Raw genomic sequence first — 19,231 nt, 5'->3', positions numbered from 1 at the left:
TAAGAATCCATGGAAACATAAAACTCACAAATTCAGGCAGATGCAACTAGACCAACAAATCTGCCACCTCAGTACTCAAAATGTTTGCCCTCGTTTTGTTTTCCTCGTGTATGAAACCAATCGACTCCCAGAATAGGCTTAAAAACCACCTAATCCCTCAACCATGGGACTTGAAACTGTCCCAAGTTTACTGCTGCTGCTCATATATCTGCATATAAGTCTCAGAAAGGGCAAACATTTGGGGAAGAGTTTCTGAAACATAAAGATCCTGCATCTCATGCCATAATTTTTCTGACTTTCTCTGTACAAATATCCTGTATGAACCTTCACCAGGTTTGCCATCATGAACAATGTTGGCAATCAGATCATACTTTGAACGCAAACTCTCATTCTCTTTGGGGATTGACACTGGGATGTAGTCTTTCACACGAAAGTCGACTAAAGTCGGATTCTTTTCCACAGAAAAGTTGTTCTTGGTAAATCGCTGAATGTGGAGAATAAGATACTGTGGTAATCGGGTGACTCGATACCTCATCCTTGCTATGCGAGGTCGGACTACTTCAGTCAGAGTCTCCCCATCAAATTTCTTCAAAATGTTGGACAGCCGGAACTGGGGTATTATGTTTTTCTCCATCACATCTTTGGAAAGAGGTGGTGGGGGCAAATCCAACCCAAGCATTAAGAAAGGCATTTTGTAAGTTCCCTTAAGAATGCCGTTGTTTTCAGTGGCAGCATCTGTATTCCGATCATCACCATTTTCTTTCTTAGGAATCTCCTTCACAACCTCCAGTTCCCCCTGAAAGCACTCATAGTTAGATGATGCTGCTATCTTTCTTTGAATTTGTAAGATGTGCATGCAGTGTATTAAGCAGCCATGAGATGAATTCAACTCCTATTCGAAACCGTTTCTTACTGGCTTTCATAACCGCCTGCGGGCTCACCTGTCCTTTGAAGTTGCGCGCATGCCATATCTTTCTCGTGAGCTCCCCGAATCGATGAACAAGTGGAGATTTGCAATGTTGATAATTCTTAGGGATGAGGAAAAAGTTTCTTAGTAGAGTGACTCATTAAAGATTGAATGGTGACATTGACAAAATCAGTCTCCTTCATGCTATTGAGCCCCAACATTCCAGGAAGGTAATAAGAACCATCAAGTGCCCTAGACCATTGCTTGTTTTTGTCAATCTGCTCAACTTGTTCCTCCGTAAACCTCGGGTTCAATAACATGTCTAATGTCATCCAATGACGGGTCACTGATTTCGTATCCATCAGGAAGGCAATAAACTTTCTCCGTTCAAAGATTGATATAAACATGGTGTCCAGCTTCAAGGCTATGAGTATATGCATGGGACTTGTTCCCTCTTCATTGGTAATACTTAACACAAACTAAACATGCATACACATTCAAATTTGACAGAGACACAGAACAAAATCAAAATCAAAATAAACTCGGAAACTTAATCAAATCCTACTAAAATCTGGAAACTATAGAACCTAAGAAAATAACAAATAAATTAGGAACCTAAATAATGATGGCCGCATCACTTTCATTTGTATAACTCACAATATTAAATATACAGCTCTTAATTTCGACTAAAGTATGAACAATGCCATGCACCCACCGACGACAGAGGGTTTCATCTTTGGCCACTCAAGAACACATAGAGCGTCACAAGAAAAGTAAGGTTTTGCACAGTATGTACCTATCTTTATCTTTGTTCTCTTTTTTTTACTCTTTACAATAGAAAAATTTATGTAAGATCAACCTACTGTAAAGAAGGTAAAAAATTAAATTCACTATAAGTCCATCATATTACATGGTCAAGCCCCAATTCCTCTTCAATATCATCACCATCGTCAAACAGCTTTAGGAACCGAGCTTGATCTTGCTCTCTCTTCTTCTTTTGCCAGAACTTGTGTGCAACTACTCCTCCAACAATACACACTACTAAAACGATAACAACGATTAATATCACTAGAACAATATGCCATCCATTTTTCTTTTCTTCTTTATGTGCCACAGTGGCGGACTTGGAATCTGCAAACATATGGCCAGAAAATTATGATTACAAGTTGGACACTAAATATAAGAGTAGATTGGATTCAAATACAGATGTATGCATGCCAACAACAGCTACGCCAGTTGGTAATCAAGTATGAAGGCAGCAGCATCAAGAAAATCTGGAAATTTCCGTATTATCGAACGCATTCAACTACAGTTAAGAATCATGCAGAGCTTTATCTTCTGTTATTTCTAGCGAACACACACCACCAAAGTTCCTAGTCACTCATTTGAGTAATATGTACTAAAATATCATTAGCTAGGAATTTTATCCAATATGGGAGCATTGGCATGCCATCTAAAAGTGAGCTTACTGTGACCAGTTTAAGGCTCTAACCACAAAACTCCTTATCAACTTAAACTAGGCATGAACGAAATGATCTCAAAATTTTCAATTGAGTAGACTCACACTCACCAGGTGAAGCGGCAGGTAGACACTTTGGACACGAAAAGGAAGCGTTGAATTCCTTGCTCTTGAATCGGACATATTTTCCATCAGAAGAATCGAAGTCAGAAGGACATAACTCCCACTCATCAAATATGTCATCTGATTTAAAAGTGTCCTTCTCATACAACCCGCATCGCTTGCACTTCTTACTCGAAAACTCTGTCAGAGGCTGAAAGCATGAAAAATCATAATTCCATCAGAAACCTACCTAATTAAAAGCTCAACAACAGCTTTTCAGCTCAAAACAGCTTGGGTACATACATACAATTGATTTCTAGCTGGACTCAGACATATTATGCTGTCACAGTCAATCAGTACCGCACATTATTCTACCTATTCAATGGCCCTGATCTCACAACACCATATGGCTAGTTACGTTTTCTAAATTGGACCAAACAGAATTCATCTTATCAAAAATTACAATATTAAATTTTAAAACAAAGGCAAATTGAAATAGAAACGGAAATTTTGAGCATAAGCACAATCTCACCTGCCAAGACTCTTCGCCTTTGAATTCATACGATACGTTCTTCTCCTTCACATCTGGAAACACCGTCTTGTTCTCCCCTTGGCATGTGAAATACACAATCGGCTTCACACCTTTTATGAACTCGTGCGTGTCGTATATCACAATCGAACCCAGCGTCACGGTCGCCGATAATATACATCCTATGTACGAAAACAAACAAATCAATCTCACACACAACGGCGTCGTATTCAACACATCAAATTCCTGTTTGTTTCCCGAGAAAAATAATGAAAATTTACCTGGAAAGCAGCTGAGGAACACGCCAAAGACGATAAAATTGATTGAAACCTTAGAAATCCGGGGCTTCCGAATCGGCATATCGAGATTTATATCGCGTTTTGTCGAAAATTTGGAGGAGATGATCGGACAGAGAAACGGCGGGAGTGCGATACGCAGCTCTCTCGTTTGTCTCTCTGAGACCACCGCGAGGGGGTGCAATTTCGTCAAATGAAAAGTGTGGTTGGTGTTGTTGTGGCGGTGGTTTTTGCTGGAGTTTCCGAATCTTTTTGTTTTCTTGAGCTCGAAGAAGATGAAGATGAGAGATAAACGAAAAGCGGGGTTGACCGTGACCAGTTCGCGCTTCGCGCTACGCCATTTCGGAAAATTACACGGGGTTGAAGTCTCTGGTGGGCTAGGTGCGTAGTGCGCACTTCTCAGATCATGCCACGTAGTCGAAAAGCAAATGAAGACAAATTACATTTCTAGTCTCTGTAGTCTGTAATATTTCTGATTTTTCACTTGAGCGCATGTAGTTTTAGTTTTAGCAATTAAAGACATGTAATTTTATTTAGATTTGCAATTCAGGACAACCCGTAAATTTGTTAATGCTCCAAATTAAAATATAAAGTGACAACATGTCATGGATATACATGCATGGCAATCTATTGTTCGGTTATTGTTCTTAACATGTAAGTAACAAGCTGTTAATTAATTGCATCATATTATCATATTCTTTATCATACGGTATTCTTTATCATCTTATATGGTATTTCTTTCGATTTTGAATGAAACATCATTTTCAACAATAACGTTAAAATTAAGACTACAAGTATAATTTCACCTTGATCAAATGAGAGAGTTAGAAAAATAAATACACTACTTAATCTATTCCCTCCATTGTTGATGAAACCAAACTTTTCCAAATAAAATTGAATGTGACCAAATCTTTTTCATTTTGAAATAGACAAAAGAGATTAATGGACAAATAGAATATTGTCACGAATTGATCAAGGACATCAGACCAAAAAATAAAATAAAATAGTCCTTGATACTTCTTAGTCTGTTTGATGATAGTGGAAGTGGCAGAGCCAGTCCTAGATCAGGATTTGCCCTGGCGCCCTCATTTTTTTGACATCTCTCCTATATACAACTTACTAATAGACAACATGTAACTTAAATTAATGGCCCTTTTAAAAACAATTAGACATGACTATTTTTGAAAATTTTAGTTCCAACATGTGTTTTGAACACTTAAATGTATTTGATATACTTGTGTTTTCTATCTCGGTCCTCCCGATCTTATAATTCTAGCTCCGCCCTTGGTGGAAATTGATCTCTCTTGCTTTAAAATTTATATTTAAAAAAAATAACCACCTAAAATTCAAAGCTGCTGCTGCCGAATGGTATTAAACACACACCTGAAAGAACTACAACTAACTTAACTAACATTGAGCTTGCAGCACAAGAAGGCATGGACAGGTATTTTGCATGAAAACAACATTCTGAGCCATTGACCTGAAGACGTCCCGAAACTGCGGCTCTCCATCGCCAGCCTCCTAACAATAGCATAACTATTTATGCTTTTTTCAAGGGTCAATTTTGGCATCAATCTATCTATTTTCGTAAAACTATGGATGCCCCAAGAAGGATTAGGCATAGCATGATGGTAAAATCGATTGAGTTGTAAGGTAATTTTATGGAAACTACACCAAATAAAGTACCTCTTAGCCCTCTCATGCTCACTCTCTCTTGCCGATGCTCTCGGAACTTGAGAGCTGGCCACCGAAATTAAACCAAACCAAACCAACTTCGCCATATCATTTCACCCTTATCAAATATAAAATACCTAAATTACAACCACCATCGCCGCCACCCACCTCCACATACAACAACCCAATGCCGCGACGTCAAACTTTCGCTACTATAATAATCACCACCTCTATTTTGATCCCCTTCATCTTGGCCAACCCATTCCACCTCCCGAGACACGACGTTCATATCAATCATGTCGAAAAGGTGACTGCCAAATCCAATGCTAATCCCCATGCCAATAACGTAGACGATGCCGGGAATGGCATTGGAACAAGCATTGGCGGGATTGCAAATGTCGCCGATGACATTGTCAATGGCATAGCCAACGCATTGACACCGAACAGCGAAAACTACACAGAATACCCGCCTCCCGCGCTAGCCCAAGAGTTCATCATGGTGCATAATGAGATTCGAAAGGCTGAGAACGTGCCGCCCTTAGTATGGAATGAGACGTTGGCACAATTCGCAGAGGATTGGGCCAAGAAGCAGACCGATTGCGGTATGCGCCACTCGAAGGGCCAATATGGGGAGAACTTGTTCTGGGGTTTTAAGGCCCATTGGTTGCCGAGAGAGGCAGTGGAGGATTGGGCTCATGAGAAGCAATTTTACAATAGAGAAAAGCGACAATGCGCCCAAGACAAAGCTTGCGGCCACTACACGCAGATTGTATGGAAGACCACTCAACAAGTTGGGTGCACTCGGTTCAGATGCTCCAACGGAAGTTTGCTCATTATTTGTGAATATGCTCCTCCTGGGAATTATGCCAATGAGGACCCTTTTAATCCAGGCTCTCCACTTTCTCCTCCTCCTACTCCTAGTGCTACTTCTCCACCATCTTCGTCATCACCGTCATCGCCATCGCCACCGCCGCCAACACCAACACCAACACCGCCATTGCCACCGCCGCCACAACCAACACCAACACCTCCTCCACCGCCAAAACCAACACCACCATCGCCACCACCGCCAAAACCAACACTACCACCTCCACCACCGCCAAAACCAACATCACCATCGCCACCACCGCCAAAACCAACACCACCATCGCCACCACCGCCAAAACCAACACCACCACCTCCACCACCGCCAAAACCAACACCACCACCTCCACCACCTCCAAAACCAACACCACAATCGCCACCACAGCCAAAACGAACACCACCACCTCCACCACCGCCAAAACCAACACCACCACCACCGCCAAAAGCAACACCACAATCGCCACCACAGCCAAAACGAACACCACCACCTCCACCACCGCCAAAACCAACACCACCATCGCCGCCACCACCAAAACGAACACCACCACCTCCACCACCGCCAAAACGAACACCACCACCTCCACCACCGCCAAAACAAACACCACCACCTCCAAAACCAACACAACCATCGCCACCACCGCCAAAACCAACACCACCATCACCACCACCGCCAAAACCAACACCACCATCGCCACCACCACCGCCGCCAAAACCAACACCACCATCGCCACCACTGCCAACACCAACACCACCATTGCCATCACCACCAACACCAACACCACCATCGCCATCATCACATGCATCTACTTCTCCACCATCGTCGCCATCTCCACCACAATCATCACCACCGCCACCCTCTCACCCAACATTGCCTCCGAGACGAAAGGTAACTTTAAGTCCTTGATTTGAGGCATATGCTCCTAATCAAATAAGAACAAGAGTCCAATTCCATTGCCATTAAGAATAGAGTAAACTCGAAATTAGGAAAGTGTGCAAGTCGAACTCTAATGGTCATTAAAAAGAATAGGGTAAGAATTGAACTCAAACATTAAGAAAATGATAAAATTTGAAGTTCTAGCATTAGATATGTGAGGGTAAACGTTTTTTGCCACTTAAGTTACAAGTCATCTTAATTTTTTATTTTGGTGATTGACATATTTATTTTTTTACCACTTTTATCTGCAGGGTCATCATAAGCCAGGTCAGGGTCATCATAAGAAAGGTGGCAGCCATCATGAGAAAGGTCAGGGTGATAATGGCTCAGTGAAAGGCCATCATGGGCCAGGCCAAGGACATCATCTTAGTGGCGGTCACCACCGTAATCCTCATCCACCACCTCCGCCGCTAATAACAAAATACCAATCAATACAACACTAAAATACCTCACCGCATTTTCCGCTGACTCCACTCCGATCATCTCTCTCCAAGGAAAAATCATCAACTCTACCTTGGAATGTTAACTCCTTTTCTTAAATAGTGTTCAACGTTCTCTTTCATTCATGCTTAGTATCATAATATTTTTATGTACAACTGAGGGATGAAAAAGAGGAAAAGAAAGGGTTGCCAATATGTTAATGAGAAGTACAAATTTTTCCAAGTATATGTTTATTATGGCCCAAAATAATTAAACAACATCACGGATGCATATTTTTGTCACCGAGAGAAACAGAGTGACCGATTGATAGACATTGTACAATCTAACACTTCAAATATGGCTACACTACATAGCTACTAGACCCTCAAGTGTGCCTTGGGAGGCCTAATTTTGTGCATTTTTCAATCTGTATTTTGTAATTAAGGGCACTATAAAATCCTCATTCTGAGGAGAAGACCTTGGTCTCTAACTGATAAGCTTTAGTAAAGAAGGCAGGCCAACACAGATATGTTGACAAGATGCTGCTAACTGTAGATGCACCAATGAGAAAGTTCATCACAACAATCTGTAGCTGAATGGCCTCCAGAGGAGAAGCTCCTCCCATTATAAGCCCCGTCATGGCACCAGGAAGCGAGATGAGACCCACGGTTTTCGCATTGTCCAGAACCGGAGACAGGGAAATCACCAAAGCTCTCTTCACCTGCTGAAGTGTTGCTTGGCGCGGGGTGGCCCCGAGAGCCAATGCTGTCTCTACCTGCAAAACAAAAAATCAGTAAACCACCCAAAAAAAAGAAAAAACAAAAGAAGAAGACTTTCAACCAATATAGTTTCCTAAATTTCCATTAGTTCTCTTTGTGTAAGAATTAACCTACCAGATTCATTTGGGTTCGAATATCGTCGCGAAGTCTTTTCATTGTAACCCCGGTTACTGTCATTGAATTTCCTACCATCATTCCTGCAACAGGGATGATGTATCTTGGAGTGAATGGGAAGACTCTGAGCAAAACAAGCAGGAGCATTGTGACTGAGGTTCCAGCCAATATGGAAGCCCCAGCAACATACTTCCCTCTAGGGACATGCTTAGCCCTTTGGCCTGCTGTGTAACCAGCCACAGTTACCTGCAGAGGCAACAATCACATAAGCTCATGAAATAAAGATCAAGAATTAAAGTGAAATTTAATAATAAAAAGCACTAGAAGTGCTACCTAGCATATCAAAATCCATTTAAAATTCAATGTAAATAGTTTATTTTTTTTTTTTTTTTTGGGCCATCAATGCTGGGTATCTTCTGAAATTCAATTGCTTTTGTCTCTATAGAATTCTATACTGAAGCAGAGTATTAATTTCTTACATCTTTCTTTCAGAGACCTCTACTTCTACAAAAACCAAAAAATTTAACCAACCAATCAACATGCTTCAAAAGGTAATTAAACCCATGAAAAAGGGTAGAGACCAATCAGTTCAAATTCTTTTCTTTTCCTTCTCAATTTTCTCAGAAACCAAACACATGGGCAACAAAATGCAACACAAAAGAGGCAATCACAAACCATGAAAAGGTAAGCCAGAATGATCCAAGCAGCATTGTCCCGAGTGAAAATGAACTGCAGAACGAACCCAATAATGGAGAGCTGGACAAAGGCCCTAGCAATGGAGTAAATCATCTCTCCACCCAAACCCAGCTTCTGCATGAAGGACAAGGCCACCGCCAACAGCACCACCACCGTCGCGGCTAGCGGCTTCACCATGCCCTTGAGAAAATCCGCCATCCATGTTAAGTCCATGTTGGCCAGGAGCTCGGAGAAGGAGAGAAAAAGAACCTGGTCAGCATACAGGCCTTGTGCAATGTTTGTGTGGTTCGCAGGGGTTTGCGTGGTGGTGGAGAGAAGTGACGCCATTGTTGAGAAACTGATAACGAAATTCTGATGGGGGATGAAGAAATTAAAAATATGGGAGGAGGAGAGAAGGTAGAGAGAGAGGGGAAGAGAAACGACCTTCCCCAGAGGTTTGAATCACTTGGTGTAGTTGACAACTTGAAGATTTTTTGTTGTTTTGTGGGGGAGAATTAATTAGGGAGATAATCAATGATTAATTGGAAGTGATTAAATTAATGGATTGCGTATTTCTGTTACGGAGAAAAGCAAACGGGTTTGTCTGCGTACGGCCGTAACGAAAGGACAGGCACGAAGGGGGAGGAGTACAACTCTCGGGTGCTTTGTGGTCAACTGGGCGGGTGGTGGGGCCTGGGTTGCGTGGGTTGACGTGGCGGGAACGGTACTTGTGGGCGGGGGCCCACTAATAAATTTACTTAGGTTTTTTGGCTTTAGGTGGATGGATCATGGATCGTTGTCAATTTTTGTATGGGGAAGAAGAAAAAGACTTTATCTAGTCGCAGAGCTGCTGAGTACGGCGTTTTTGTTTTTATGGTGACATCCTTGGCGCATCTTCATTGCAGGGGTGTAAAGGAAAATGTGAACGACATTTACACATAGAATTGTCAGAAATTACTCTAATAATGGGGTATAAATGAATGCAAATATAGCATTTGACCGGAAAATATTAAAAAAAAAAATCACATTTATATCTGATTTTACATCCCTATTTGTTGGGTTCCATAGGCTGAAAAGGAGGAGAGATGATGCAAAAGTGGTAGGCTCCAAACATATAAAAGTTGAGATAGCTACCAAAATATCAGAAATATTCTTTTGTTTCAACTTGATATAAAATCATTTCATTTCATGTTATTTTTACATCTCCAATTTACATCTATCTTATTGGAGGGAAAACGGCATTTACATATCTTAAAGATATAAAGAACATGTAAATGTAACTTTACACCTTTTAAAATGGAAATGCTCTTAGAGCAACTCCACCCGATTGCCCTTAGCCATGGCAAGGGTGGAGCTAGGGCGAGCACTATTCATGTAAATAGTGCTTGCCCTTGCAAATAGTAAATTGTGTCTCCACCCGTTGCCCTTAGCCATGGCAATTACTATTCATTTTTTTGTTTTTTTCACAAATGTTTTAATAAAAATAATTAATTTAGATAATATTTTCGGATAATATTTTTGGGTTCGTACATATCAATATTTATTATAAAATTCATATCTCAATCGGAAAATTTTTTGGTATTTATAGAAAAAAAAAGAGTATTTTTTTGGTATTTTTTTTTAAAAAAAATTCAATTTTTTTATTTTTTTATTGCACAAAAATTGGCTGCCGTTGGATTGGAGAAAAAAAATCTGATCGGAGAGCTCAGAGTGCGACACGTGGACTTTTAGTGTACTGTAGCGGGACACTGTAGCACTGCGGCACTGTAGCGGGTACTGTAGCGATACTGTAGCTAGCTGACGTCAGCAACCTCGTTTTGGACCTGGGGCTAGTTTGGCCTTCGGGCTGGCCCGAGTTGGTGGGTCCCACACCAAACCCGGGCCTGGGCGCAACGCTGGAGCCACTTTTTCTTCTTGGCCTGCCCTCGCCTCGGGCTGGGCTGCACCGCTGGAGTGGCTCTTATGGCCATGACATAGATCCATCAATTCATCGTCTGTGCAATGGTTATATGTTTCAATACCAGCATTTTCTTGAATTGGGGAAAATTAAAAATTATAACATTATGCATCATGCCGATTGTATTTATCAATTCAATTTAATTATAAACTATAGTACGTATTAAGAGCGAAAACACAAAAAAGGATTTCCGTAATTTTTACATGCATAAAATTGTTACAATTTTCATTCAAAAAGACTCAAAGCTTATATAAGGCAGGTGATAACTTGTAAGGAGCGCTCCCTAGTTATAACATGTGAAGGAAGATCTGGCTCTCCTTACTAATAAGAGAGTAGGGCAAGCCCTTATTGTAAAACCTCACATCAACCAACGGAGAGAGGGTGATGTGCCTTATATGTGCACACCCGCATCTATTTAGCACGAGGCCTTTTGGGAGCTCACTGGCTTCGGAGTGATAAGAACTCCGAAGTTAAGCCAGTTGGGGGCCAGAGCAATCCCAGGATGGGTGATCTACTGGGAAGTTGGTAGTGAGCTCCCAAAAATAAAACCGTGAGGGCCAGAGAGGGGGGCCCAAAATGGACAATATCGTGCTACGGCGGAGTTGATCCCGGGATGTGACAATTTGGTATTAGAGCCACTCTGCCGTGTGGTGCGAGTGTGCCGACGAGGACGTCGGGCCTTTAAGGGGGGTGGATTGTAAGACCCCACATCAACCAACAGAGAGGGGGTGATGTTCCTTATATGTGCACACCCGCATCTATCTAGTACGAGGCCTTTTGGGAGCTCTGTAGCCCTTAGTGTAGTTTTACTTTCAACATTTAAGTAAATGTCTTTGTCATTTTACTCTTATTTATTTTTATATTACTCCATTTACTTAAGTTTACAATGTAAATAAGGAAATACCCCCCATTTGGATTCAAATAAAAATACTAGAAAATCAAATTCTCACCAAATCAAAATATGAAAAATCGATTTTAGTGCAAAATACGATTTAGACTAAAAATGATGGCTCATTAAGTCAATATATACTTCATACTAAAATCCCATAAAATCAAGTTTTCTTATTTGATGTGTGAGGAATAAAAGCAGCCAAAAATTATCTTGAGAAAATGATTATTTCGAAAACCCATTTTTCATATTTAGTCAATATTTTTACATAAAACAACTTTTCATGTATGATATGAATGTATGAAGGAATCTAAGGTCAATCTAGGTAAAAAGTCTTAGATGTTCAATCGAGTATGGTGTTAAATCCTATTTGGTTTATTTTAAAACTTATTGAAAATTAGTCTATGGAGCTATGAACTAGCTTGGTTTATATGATTTAATGTTTACTTTTATTTCTAGAAAGACTAGAGAAATTGTAAGTACCAAAAAGAATAATCATTAAATTTTAAGGTAATAACTTTAACTAGCCCACCCATTAAAAAATTCATAGTTCCGCCCTTGCTTCTGATATTTATTTGATAGATAGATTGGTCCCCATATGATTATTATTTGTAGAATATCCGGAAGTGGTAAGAGCAATTGGAATAACGAACCTGCCCCTCCAATTGTAGCTGACGTGTCCAACCATGGAATAATGTGTCACATTAGTTTTATAAACAAGTACTTATTCTGCAATCTAATTTTACTTAGTAGCAAAATACGTTTTTTTAAATAATATTATTTAGTTATTTATTTATTTGGCTCGTTATTCTGTGATTGGAATAATTACTGCAAATGCACCATAATGTCTTGTTCATCAAATTGGCAAACTGCATAGAGAAGGAATCTCTTTAGGCAGTGGAAAAGGAAAAGGAAAAGCCCAGAAAAAAGACTAATCTACCCATAAGATTATAAATATAAAATAATTTATAAGTATATTTTCAGTCCAATATAGCAAATATTATATATATTTATATTCTTACCATCTAGAGAACATCAAATATACTGTGTGTTGGGTGGTGGATGGCTTTTTCTATTTGAGAAGGATTGGTTGGGTTGGGTGGATATTGATATGGACTCCAATGGATATGACATGTTGGTCCTTCTCATTCGCAGGATAAAGAAATCATGTTGGTTATCAAAGATGAAAATTTTATATCAACAGTTGTAAATCAAGTTCGACTCACATGCATATTGTGATATTTAGCCGTGGTATAGTTTTTGTTACAGGTGTATTTGCTTGTTATAAAAGTATCTTATAAATTTTCTATTGTTTGTATAAAAAAAAAATATATATATATATATAAGGGTATATAATTAGCAATAATCTTAAAATAAAAAGGTTCTCCACACCTCTCTAACATGCATAACATGTGATTTTAGTACAATAATACTATTAACATGTGATTTTAGTCTAGTAGTAATTAAAAAATAAGGGGAGAACGAATTTAAGGATTAAAGTGAAAATGGTGTAAAAATTTAGGGCTTAATTGCTACAATTAACTAAGTATAACCGCGCGGTTATATTCTTTAAATATATTATATTTACACAATATAGCCACGCGGCTATACTATTTATTTTAAAAAAGGACCCGCCTAGATTTTTTTAAAATAGTACAGCCGCACGGCTATACTTGGGCCTTTTTAATTATTTTCCATGTTTAAACCTTAAAAAAAAAAAAAATCAATAGTAGTATAGCCGTTCGGCTATACCCGTAATTAAATAGTACAGCCGCCTGGCTATGCTCTGGACTTTTTATAATTTTTTTTAATAAATAGTATAGCCGCTCGGCTATACTCATACAAGATAAACGTTTTTGGCCATGGCAGCAGATAAATCTTGTCTATGTAAGACACCTGAGCAGCTGACATGGGTGAATGATTTGAGGGCATTTTGTTGACCTCCTCCCCTACAACTTCTTCTTTTGTTGGGCCATTCTATCTATGCCGACAATGCAGGAATTTCAGCACATACTGTGATTTTCTTTCTCTTTTTATTTCTGCTTTATGTTTCTGCATAATGAGCTTGAGTCAGTTCAAAGTTCAAGACACTGCAGACAACTTACCATCCATAATTTCTCATTTTGAGAAGCATGTATTTGTGCTTGTTTGTGTGTGGATCGGTTTCAAACCCAATCCAAAATGTTCATGTTTGGAAATTTTCACAACCCAAAACCCAACAAAATTAAACTGGGATTGGATATGTTGGATTGCTAGTTGGGCTTTGGGATTGGATAAGTTTTGATTGCTAGTTGGGCTTTGGGATTGGATAAGTTTTGATTGCTAGGTGGGCTAGTGATCACTCTTTTCGGGATAGTTGATATGATCGGGAAATTTTTTAAGTTTTTTAAAAAATTTAATAGTAAAGCCGTGCGGCTATACTCCGGACTTTTTTAAAAAATAAATAGTAATAGTATAACCGCGTGGCTATACTTCAGGACCTTTTTAATTTTTTTTATTTATAAATAGTATAGCCGATCGGCGATACCTGGGACTTTTTTTAAGCTTGTTTTATTAAATAGTACAACCGTGCAGCCATACTCTGAACTTTTTTTTAAAAATAAATAGTATAGCCACCCGGCGAAACACGAATTTTTTTTAAATAAATAATATATCCGTACAACTGTACTCGGTACTTTTATTTTATTAAAAACAAATAGTATAGCCACGCGGTATACGGGATTTATTTAAGCGCAACCAGCCTCTGTAGCGTAGAGTCATAGACGCTGAAGCCAGTCCACTGTGAATCTCCATAGCTCGAGAAGAAGCAACGATGTCAAAGCTGGGTCTTCTTCGAACCACAATCATGTCAAGCCTCTCCGTCCGCACGGCCATGGCGCAAAACCGCGGCCTCACTTCGCTTCTGCGCGAACCGGCGAGACGGTTTTCGACGGAAGCCAAAAACCCGCTTCAGGACTCTTCAACGTCCGATCAGCCGCTGGAGTCTTCTCCGTCCGATAAGCCTCAGAAGTCTTCGCCATCCGATAAGCCTCAGGAGTCTTCGCCGTCCGAATCATTTTTCGAAACCCCAAGCACAGGTATCAGACTCAGCTGCCGCTGGCATTTTCGTCATTTTGCATTTACAAGTTAGGGTTCTATGGGTTTTGGGTTTTTCATTTCATTGACAAACGTGGCAATGTGTTTTATGTGCTGTTTTCAGGATCGGTGTATGGGAGGCTGCTTGGAGTCAAAAGGAATACGCTGAAGACAGACGTCGTGAATTTGCTGGAAGGCTGTAATTTGAGTCTGGATGATGTTAAAATGGATTATAATCGGTGGTTTACGGCGATAGGAATGTAAATTGCGTGTTGTTTAATTTGTTAATTTGCGAGTAGAAAGACAGTTTTTCACTTCAATTGTTGATGCTTTTAATTTCCTGTATGCAATGCAATGAATTCATTAGATGCTCCCAATAAAATGTGTTTCCTGATGCTTAGATATGCTCTTTGTTTTTTGTTATTAGGTTAGTGCAATTCCCATCGCGGCAAGCCTATGATAATGCAATTAGGATGATTGCCAAAAAGGGCCGCCTGTTTAAATTGGAGAGGGTAATGCTGCCATGCCATGATGCTTTGATAAGATGTGATCGTTGCTTACCTATTTTGTGGAGTAGTGTGCTAATGATTGGTTTATGAATGACAGGCTAATCGAGCGGAATGGGACTCTCTTACTCCCTATCATGGAAAAACGGTAAGTATAAGGTTTTCTGTTGTATGTTTATTGTTTTTAACTAAATGTTTTTTCCCTTTAACTTTGGAGCAAGTTTGTCTGTTCGGTTTTACTCGTCGTTCAAAAAAATCCCTTGTTATAGAATGGACCAAGTAGGAGGACAAGATTCTTGATGCCTTAAACACTGTTAATATATTTTTCATGAGGAATCCATATATTCGGCATTGGAGGCTAATTCAAACTCTAGTGGCTGGCTATATATGCCATAGGCAGTTTTATACTGTACAGTTTACTTGGGTTCCTGGACACCGTTGTTTTAGTCTGTTTGCAAGAAATTTGGTAAACCGAGGCTGCCGTATGTACATATTATATGTTGTCTTTGTTCCCCACAAGTATATGCCATGAACAAGTGATACTTTGTTTTGGTGATTGAATTAGAATCCAATATATCTTTAGCTTACAATCAATTTGGACTTGCCTGCTGTTACCAGGTTTTATTGCAAGGAATCCCTCCTAATGCGGTTCCAGAAGATGTAGATCGTTTTCTGTCGGGTTGTGAATATGATTCGTCTTCCCTCCAATTAAGTTTCAGGTATGCCTAGTAGATTTCAAAGAATATAAACTCATAAATATCATTCTTAAATTGATTTCACTTTGTTAAATCTATTTTTTTAAATTTTTTTTTTTTTTTTTTTGCAGACCTTCCCAAGAGCCCGCTAAATGGGCAACTGTTCGCTTTCATACTCAAACTGAGGCAATGAATGCATTCCTTGTGAAGAACAAAGGCTTCTGCCTGAATGGTGAAGTTTTGATGCGTGTTCTCCAGTAACAGTTTCTGCTTTCTTGGTTCCCTTTGTCAGGAGCATTGCTTTGAGACATGATAAAATGAGGATAGGATTTTGTAGTATCATCTGAACTCGGTATATGCTGTTATGTAGCATGTTAACATTTGCTTGTTATAAGATGTCTTTTCTTTCCCCATTTTTTCTCACGTTTTAAGGAAGCTAAGAATCTTTTGTTCTTTATTCGTTTTTTCAATAAAGAAAAAAATTGGCGGCAAACGAGAAACATTGTTCTCAAAAAGTTTGCCATCATCAGTTCAAATGAGAATGGGTGTAACAGGGAAAAAAAATATAACAATCTGCCATTTTACAAGTCACACAGTTATAAGTTATATATATAAAGCATCATCAACCTCTTCCTCTTGCATTTCAGGCTCATAGCGTAAAGTCTTATTGTGTTCTACCAAACTATCCAAGACAGCAATAATTTCAATCATTTTGGGGTTTGAACAGTCTTCTGCTCTAAACCTGTGAACTTCATTACTAATCTCAATCCAGCTAAACCCAGAACTTGTTTTAATCCCTTTATCTTTCATCAACTTCCGAACTCTTGCTGCGTCATCCCAACATCCCACGCTAGCATACAGGTTTGCTAATTGTACATGGGTAGAAGCGCACTCTGGCTCCAGCAATAGCCTGCTCTCTGCAGCCTCAATGCCGATCCACACACTCCCATGAACCCTACAGGAAGAAAGCAGTGAGCCCCAGATAATGGCATTGGGACGAATAGGCATCTTTTCGATGAAACATTTTGCCTCTTCCAAACAACCAGCCCGGCCAAGAAGATCAACAACACATGAATAATGATCTAGTTCTGGCTGAATACCATGTTCTTTGATCATTGAATTGAAGTAACGCCGGCCTTCTTGAACGAGACCAGCATGACGACACGAAGAGAGCACGCCTAGTAAAGTAATGGCATCGGGTTCTACACATTGCTGCTTCATTTCTTCAAAAAGATCAATAGCCTGTGACGCAAGGCCATGCTGTGCATACCCTGCAATCATGGAGTTCCAAGATACATTATCTTTGCCATCCAAATTTTTGAATATGTAAAGCGCATCTTTAACATCCCCACATTTGCAGTACATTGAGATAAGAGCATTAGCAATGTGAATGTACAAATCGAAGCCCATCCGAATGGTTTGGCAATGAGCACTTCTTCCATGCCCAAGAGCTCCACTGCCTGTGCAAGCACTCAGAATACTTGCATACGTAAAATCATTGGGTTTTGAAGAATGTCTCATCTCACTGAAAAGTTGCAAGCACGCATCAACCTGCCACTCTTGTGCAAACCCTGAAATAATGGCTGTCCATGACACAACATTTCTCACAGGCATTTCCTCGAAAACCCGGTAGGCATTGTGTAACTCGTTGCATCTACCATAAAAGCTCACCAAAGAGCTTCCAATATAAACATTGGCCACAAGCCCACTTTTTATTGCTGTACAGTGATACGGAATCCCACCATGGAGATTACGAGAAGACCCATATGAGCTTATGGCATGTGACAAAACGCTTGCATCAATCGGAAACCTTTCTGCGCATGATGGAGAATCAACAGAGCTAGAATCAAACAGTTCATCCAACAAAGTTGAGATTTTTATTGGCCAATTTGAATCAGAGAAAGCAGAGGCATAGCTGAAGTGTTCGGAATCTGACTGTAGAAAGTCCTGAATGAGCCGAAGATGGCCTTGGCGGCGACGCGCAGTGAGGGTTGGCTTTGGGGTGATGAGGTCGAGAACTCTAAGAGCGTTGTGTAGCTTCTTGGTTTCCTGCGATGAACGTGTGAGGTTGGGAGAAGAGAAGAAGGGCTTAAAGTGTGATGAACGCGTCTGTAAGATATATTGAGAAAGTTTCTTCCTGAAACTGAAAGAGGCTTGAGGGAGAATTCCATTCATTCGTGTGAACAAAGCCCATGAAGCTTAGCTGCCACTATTGATTGTTGAGCTTTTTCCTTTCCTTTTGTTAATCTGATATGTTGACTGCTGATCTGAGCTTAAAAGCTGTATATCATGCCAGCAGCATAACACTACTAAAATAGTACTTTCGAATATCCCTTTATTTTCACCATACCAATTTGCAGGGAAGTTCTCATTCAGAATTTTCTCCTCTAGCCATAAAAATGTGACATGTGCGGTGCTATTAAAACATAACATTTGTTACAAATTTTTGAGTGACACGTAAGTACGATGTCATTATAACATAACATGTGTTACAAGTTCTGTTTAGGAAAAAAGAAATAGAAACAAGTGTGGTTCATATTCCCACATATTAACCCAACCAAAAAGAGCACCATAAACATCTTTCAGCTTAATCTACTGTTTCCAACCTTAGCAAAAATATTTTGAAGGACAAAAGATTTCCCCTATTGCTTCAGGTTCTAAGCAAGCAAGAACCTTATATTAAAATGCCACCCTCGTATCAAAATGAAATGTCCATTTTGAATTACTGCATAACATAGATCATTGAAATCTCAAATCAGCTACTTTCATGGGAGCTCATAAGTTCAGTCATAGCTCTACCACTGAAGTTATGAGCTCCCATGAAAGTAGTTACTTTCTATCACCCGACAAAAAGGTATCACAATTGACATCCAGATTGTTTCCTACTGCAGATAACATGCAAGTTTCTTCCTGTCTATTTTGGAGGGCTGTCTCATGAACAGATAGATTGCTCAATGACATGTCTCGATGCCGTCTCCTTCTTAAAGTAGATAAGGTACCATCTTCCTCAAAGTCTTCTTCGCCTCTTTCTCCATGTAAATAAACCCACAACTTTCTGTGTCTGTCAAATTCTACACATGGATCAAATTCAAATTGCAGCCGAGACAGAGTAGAGCTAATTACTCGGGTAAATTGTTCATCAGAGACATCTTCCACTATATACTGTGAGTGCCGAACGAGAGTAGAAACATCTTCCCTGGTACCAATACTTCCAGGCAATCTAGAAGCTGCATCTCTCACAAGACAGAGATTGGTGATATGAGGTGGTCGATCAGCTTTAAGCATAAAATGATCTCGGTTTCTGTATGATGGCTTACCACTGCAACTAGTTAGAGGAGCAACTGCAGACTTTCGAC

The 19,231-nt window shown here is 39.8% G+C and overlaps 5 protein-coding genes, 1 long non-coding RNA gene and 1 pseudogene across 6 annotated transcripts; 3 read left to right on the top strand and 4 right to left on the bottom strand.

The window, feature by feature from the left end:
• Positions 1–3: 3 nt before the first annotated feature.
• Positions 4–1,406, bottom strand: LOC117632439 (annotated as a pseudogene).
• A 108-nt stretch (positions 1,407–1,514) lies between these two features.
• Positions 1,515–3,675, bottom strand: LOC117631377. The gene is made up of 4 exons (XM_034364493.1): positions 3,279–3,675; positions 3,001–3,179; positions 2,478–2,679; positions 1,515–2,038 (listed from the first exon to the last, which is right to left on the bottom strand). Exons 1-4 carry the CDS (start codon positions 3,355–3,357, stop codon positions 1,809–1,811), a joined length of 690 nt encoding a protein of 229 aa, XP_034220384.1. The 5' UTR covers positions 3,358–3,675; the 3' UTR covers positions 1,515–1,808.
• Positions 3,676–4,907: 1,232 nt separating this feature from the next.
• LOC117630491 (repressed by EFG1 protein 1) lies at positions 4,908–6,027 on the top strand (the record flags this gene model as incomplete). The annotated part of the gene is made up of 1 exon (XM_034363199.1): positions 4,908–6,027. A coding segment is annotated over exon 1 (1,014 nt), but the record flags the coding sequence as incomplete, so codon positions are not given.
• Positions 6,028–6,575: 548 nt separating this feature from the next.
• Positions 6,576–7,428, top strand: LOC117631633. Its single transcript, XR_004586346.1, has 2 exons — positions 6,576–6,717; positions 7,017–7,428. It is a non-coding gene; the product is annotated as an uncharacterized LOC117631633 (long non-coding RNA).
• On the bottom strand, positions 7,376–9,343 carry LOC117631632 (protein ALUMINUM SENSITIVE 3). Its single transcript, XM_034364893.1, has 3 exons — positions 8,754–9,343; positions 8,079–8,324; positions 7,376–7,960 (listed from the first exon to the last, which is right to left on the bottom strand). Exons 1-3 carry the CDS (start codon positions 9,099–9,101, stop codon positions 7,646–7,648), a joined length of 909 nt encoding a protein of 302 aa, XP_034220784.1. The 5' UTR covers positions 9,102–9,343; the 3' UTR covers positions 7,376–7,645.
• A 4,982-nt stretch (positions 9,344–14,325) lies between these two features.
• LOC117630886 lies at positions 14,326–16,404 on the top strand. Its single transcript, XM_034363725.1, has 6 exons — positions 14,326–14,676; positions 14,799–14,934; positions 15,102–15,186; positions 15,281–15,328; positions 15,799–15,899; positions 16,007–16,404. Exons 1-6 carry the CDS (start codon positions 14,412–14,414, stop codon positions 16,134–16,136), a joined length of 765 nt encoding a protein of 254 aa, XP_034219616.1. The 5' UTR covers positions 14,326–14,411; the 3' UTR covers positions 16,137–16,404.
• Positions 16,405–16,432: 28 nt separating this feature from the next.
• Positions 16,433–19,225, bottom strand: LOC117630885 (pentatricopeptide repeat-containing protein At2g37320). The gene has a single exon (XM_034363724.1). It carries the CDS (start codon positions 18,048–18,050, stop codon positions 16,479–16,481), a length of 1,572 nt encoding a protein of 523 aa, XP_034219615.1. The 5' UTR covers positions 18,051–19,225; the 3' UTR covers positions 16,433–16,478.
• Positions 19,226–19,231: the final 6 nt, after the last annotated feature.

This window comes from Prunus dulcis, chromosome 6, assembly GCF_902201215.1.
Source record: "Prunus dulcis chromosome 6, ALMONDv2, whole genome shotgun sequence".
In the NCBI taxonomy this organism is placed as follows: Eukaryota; Viridiplantae; Streptophyta; class Magnoliopsida; order Rosales; family Rosaceae; genus Prunus; species Prunus dulcis.
Note: the sequence above shows the minus strand (reverse complement) of the source record. Positions and strands in the feature narration are given on the sequence as shown.

What these genes read in the sequence shown, in the direction of transcription:
- LOC117631632 (XM_034364893.1), bottom strand. Translation starts at nt 9,101, where the DNA reads ATGGCGTCACTTCTCTCCACCACCACGCAAACCCCTGCGAACCACACA. An exon ending in TTCTGGCTTACCTTTTCATG is followed by an intron (nt 8,325 to 8,753) that starts GTTTGTGATTGC and finishes TTGCCTCTGCAG; the next exon opens with GTAACTGTGGCTGGTTACAC. An exon ending in TTCGAACCCAAATGAATCTG is followed by an intron (nt 7,961 to 8,078) that starts GTAGGTTAATTC and finishes TTTGTTTTGCAG; the next exon opens with GTAGAGACAGCATTGGCTCT.
- LOC117631377 (XM_034364493.1), bottom strand. Translation starts at nt 3,357, where the DNA reads ATGCCGATTCGGAAGCCCCGGATTTCTAAGGTTTCAATCAATTTTATC. An exon ending in GTTCCTCAGCTGCTTTCCAG is followed by an intron (nt 3,180 to 3,278) that starts GTAAATTTTCAT and finishes TTTCGTACATAG; the next exon opens with GATGTATATTATCGGCGACC. An exon ending in AAGGCGAAGAGTCTTGGCAG is followed by an intron (nt 2,680 to 3,000) that starts GTGAGATTGTGC and finishes TCATGCTTTCAG; the next exon opens with CCTCTGACAGAGTTTTCGAG.
- LOC117630885 (XM_034363724.1), bottom strand. Translation starts at nt 18,050, where the DNA reads ATGAATGGAATTCTCCCTCAAGCCTCTTTCAGTTTCAGGAAGAAACTT.
- LOC117630886 (XM_034363725.1), top strand. Translation starts at nt 14,412, where the DNA reads ATGTCAAAGCTGGGTCTTCTTCGAACCACAATCATGTCAAGCCTCTCC. An exon ending in GCCTGTTTAAATTGGAGAGG is followed by an intron (nt 15,187 to 15,280) that starts GTAATGCTGCCA and finishes TATGAATGACAG; the next exon opens with GCTAATCGAGCGGAATGGGA. An exon ending in CTCCCTATCATGGAAAAACG is followed by an intron (nt 15,329 to 15,798) that starts GTAAGTATAAGG and finishes TGCTGTTACCAG; the next exon opens with GTTTTATTGCAAGGAATCCC.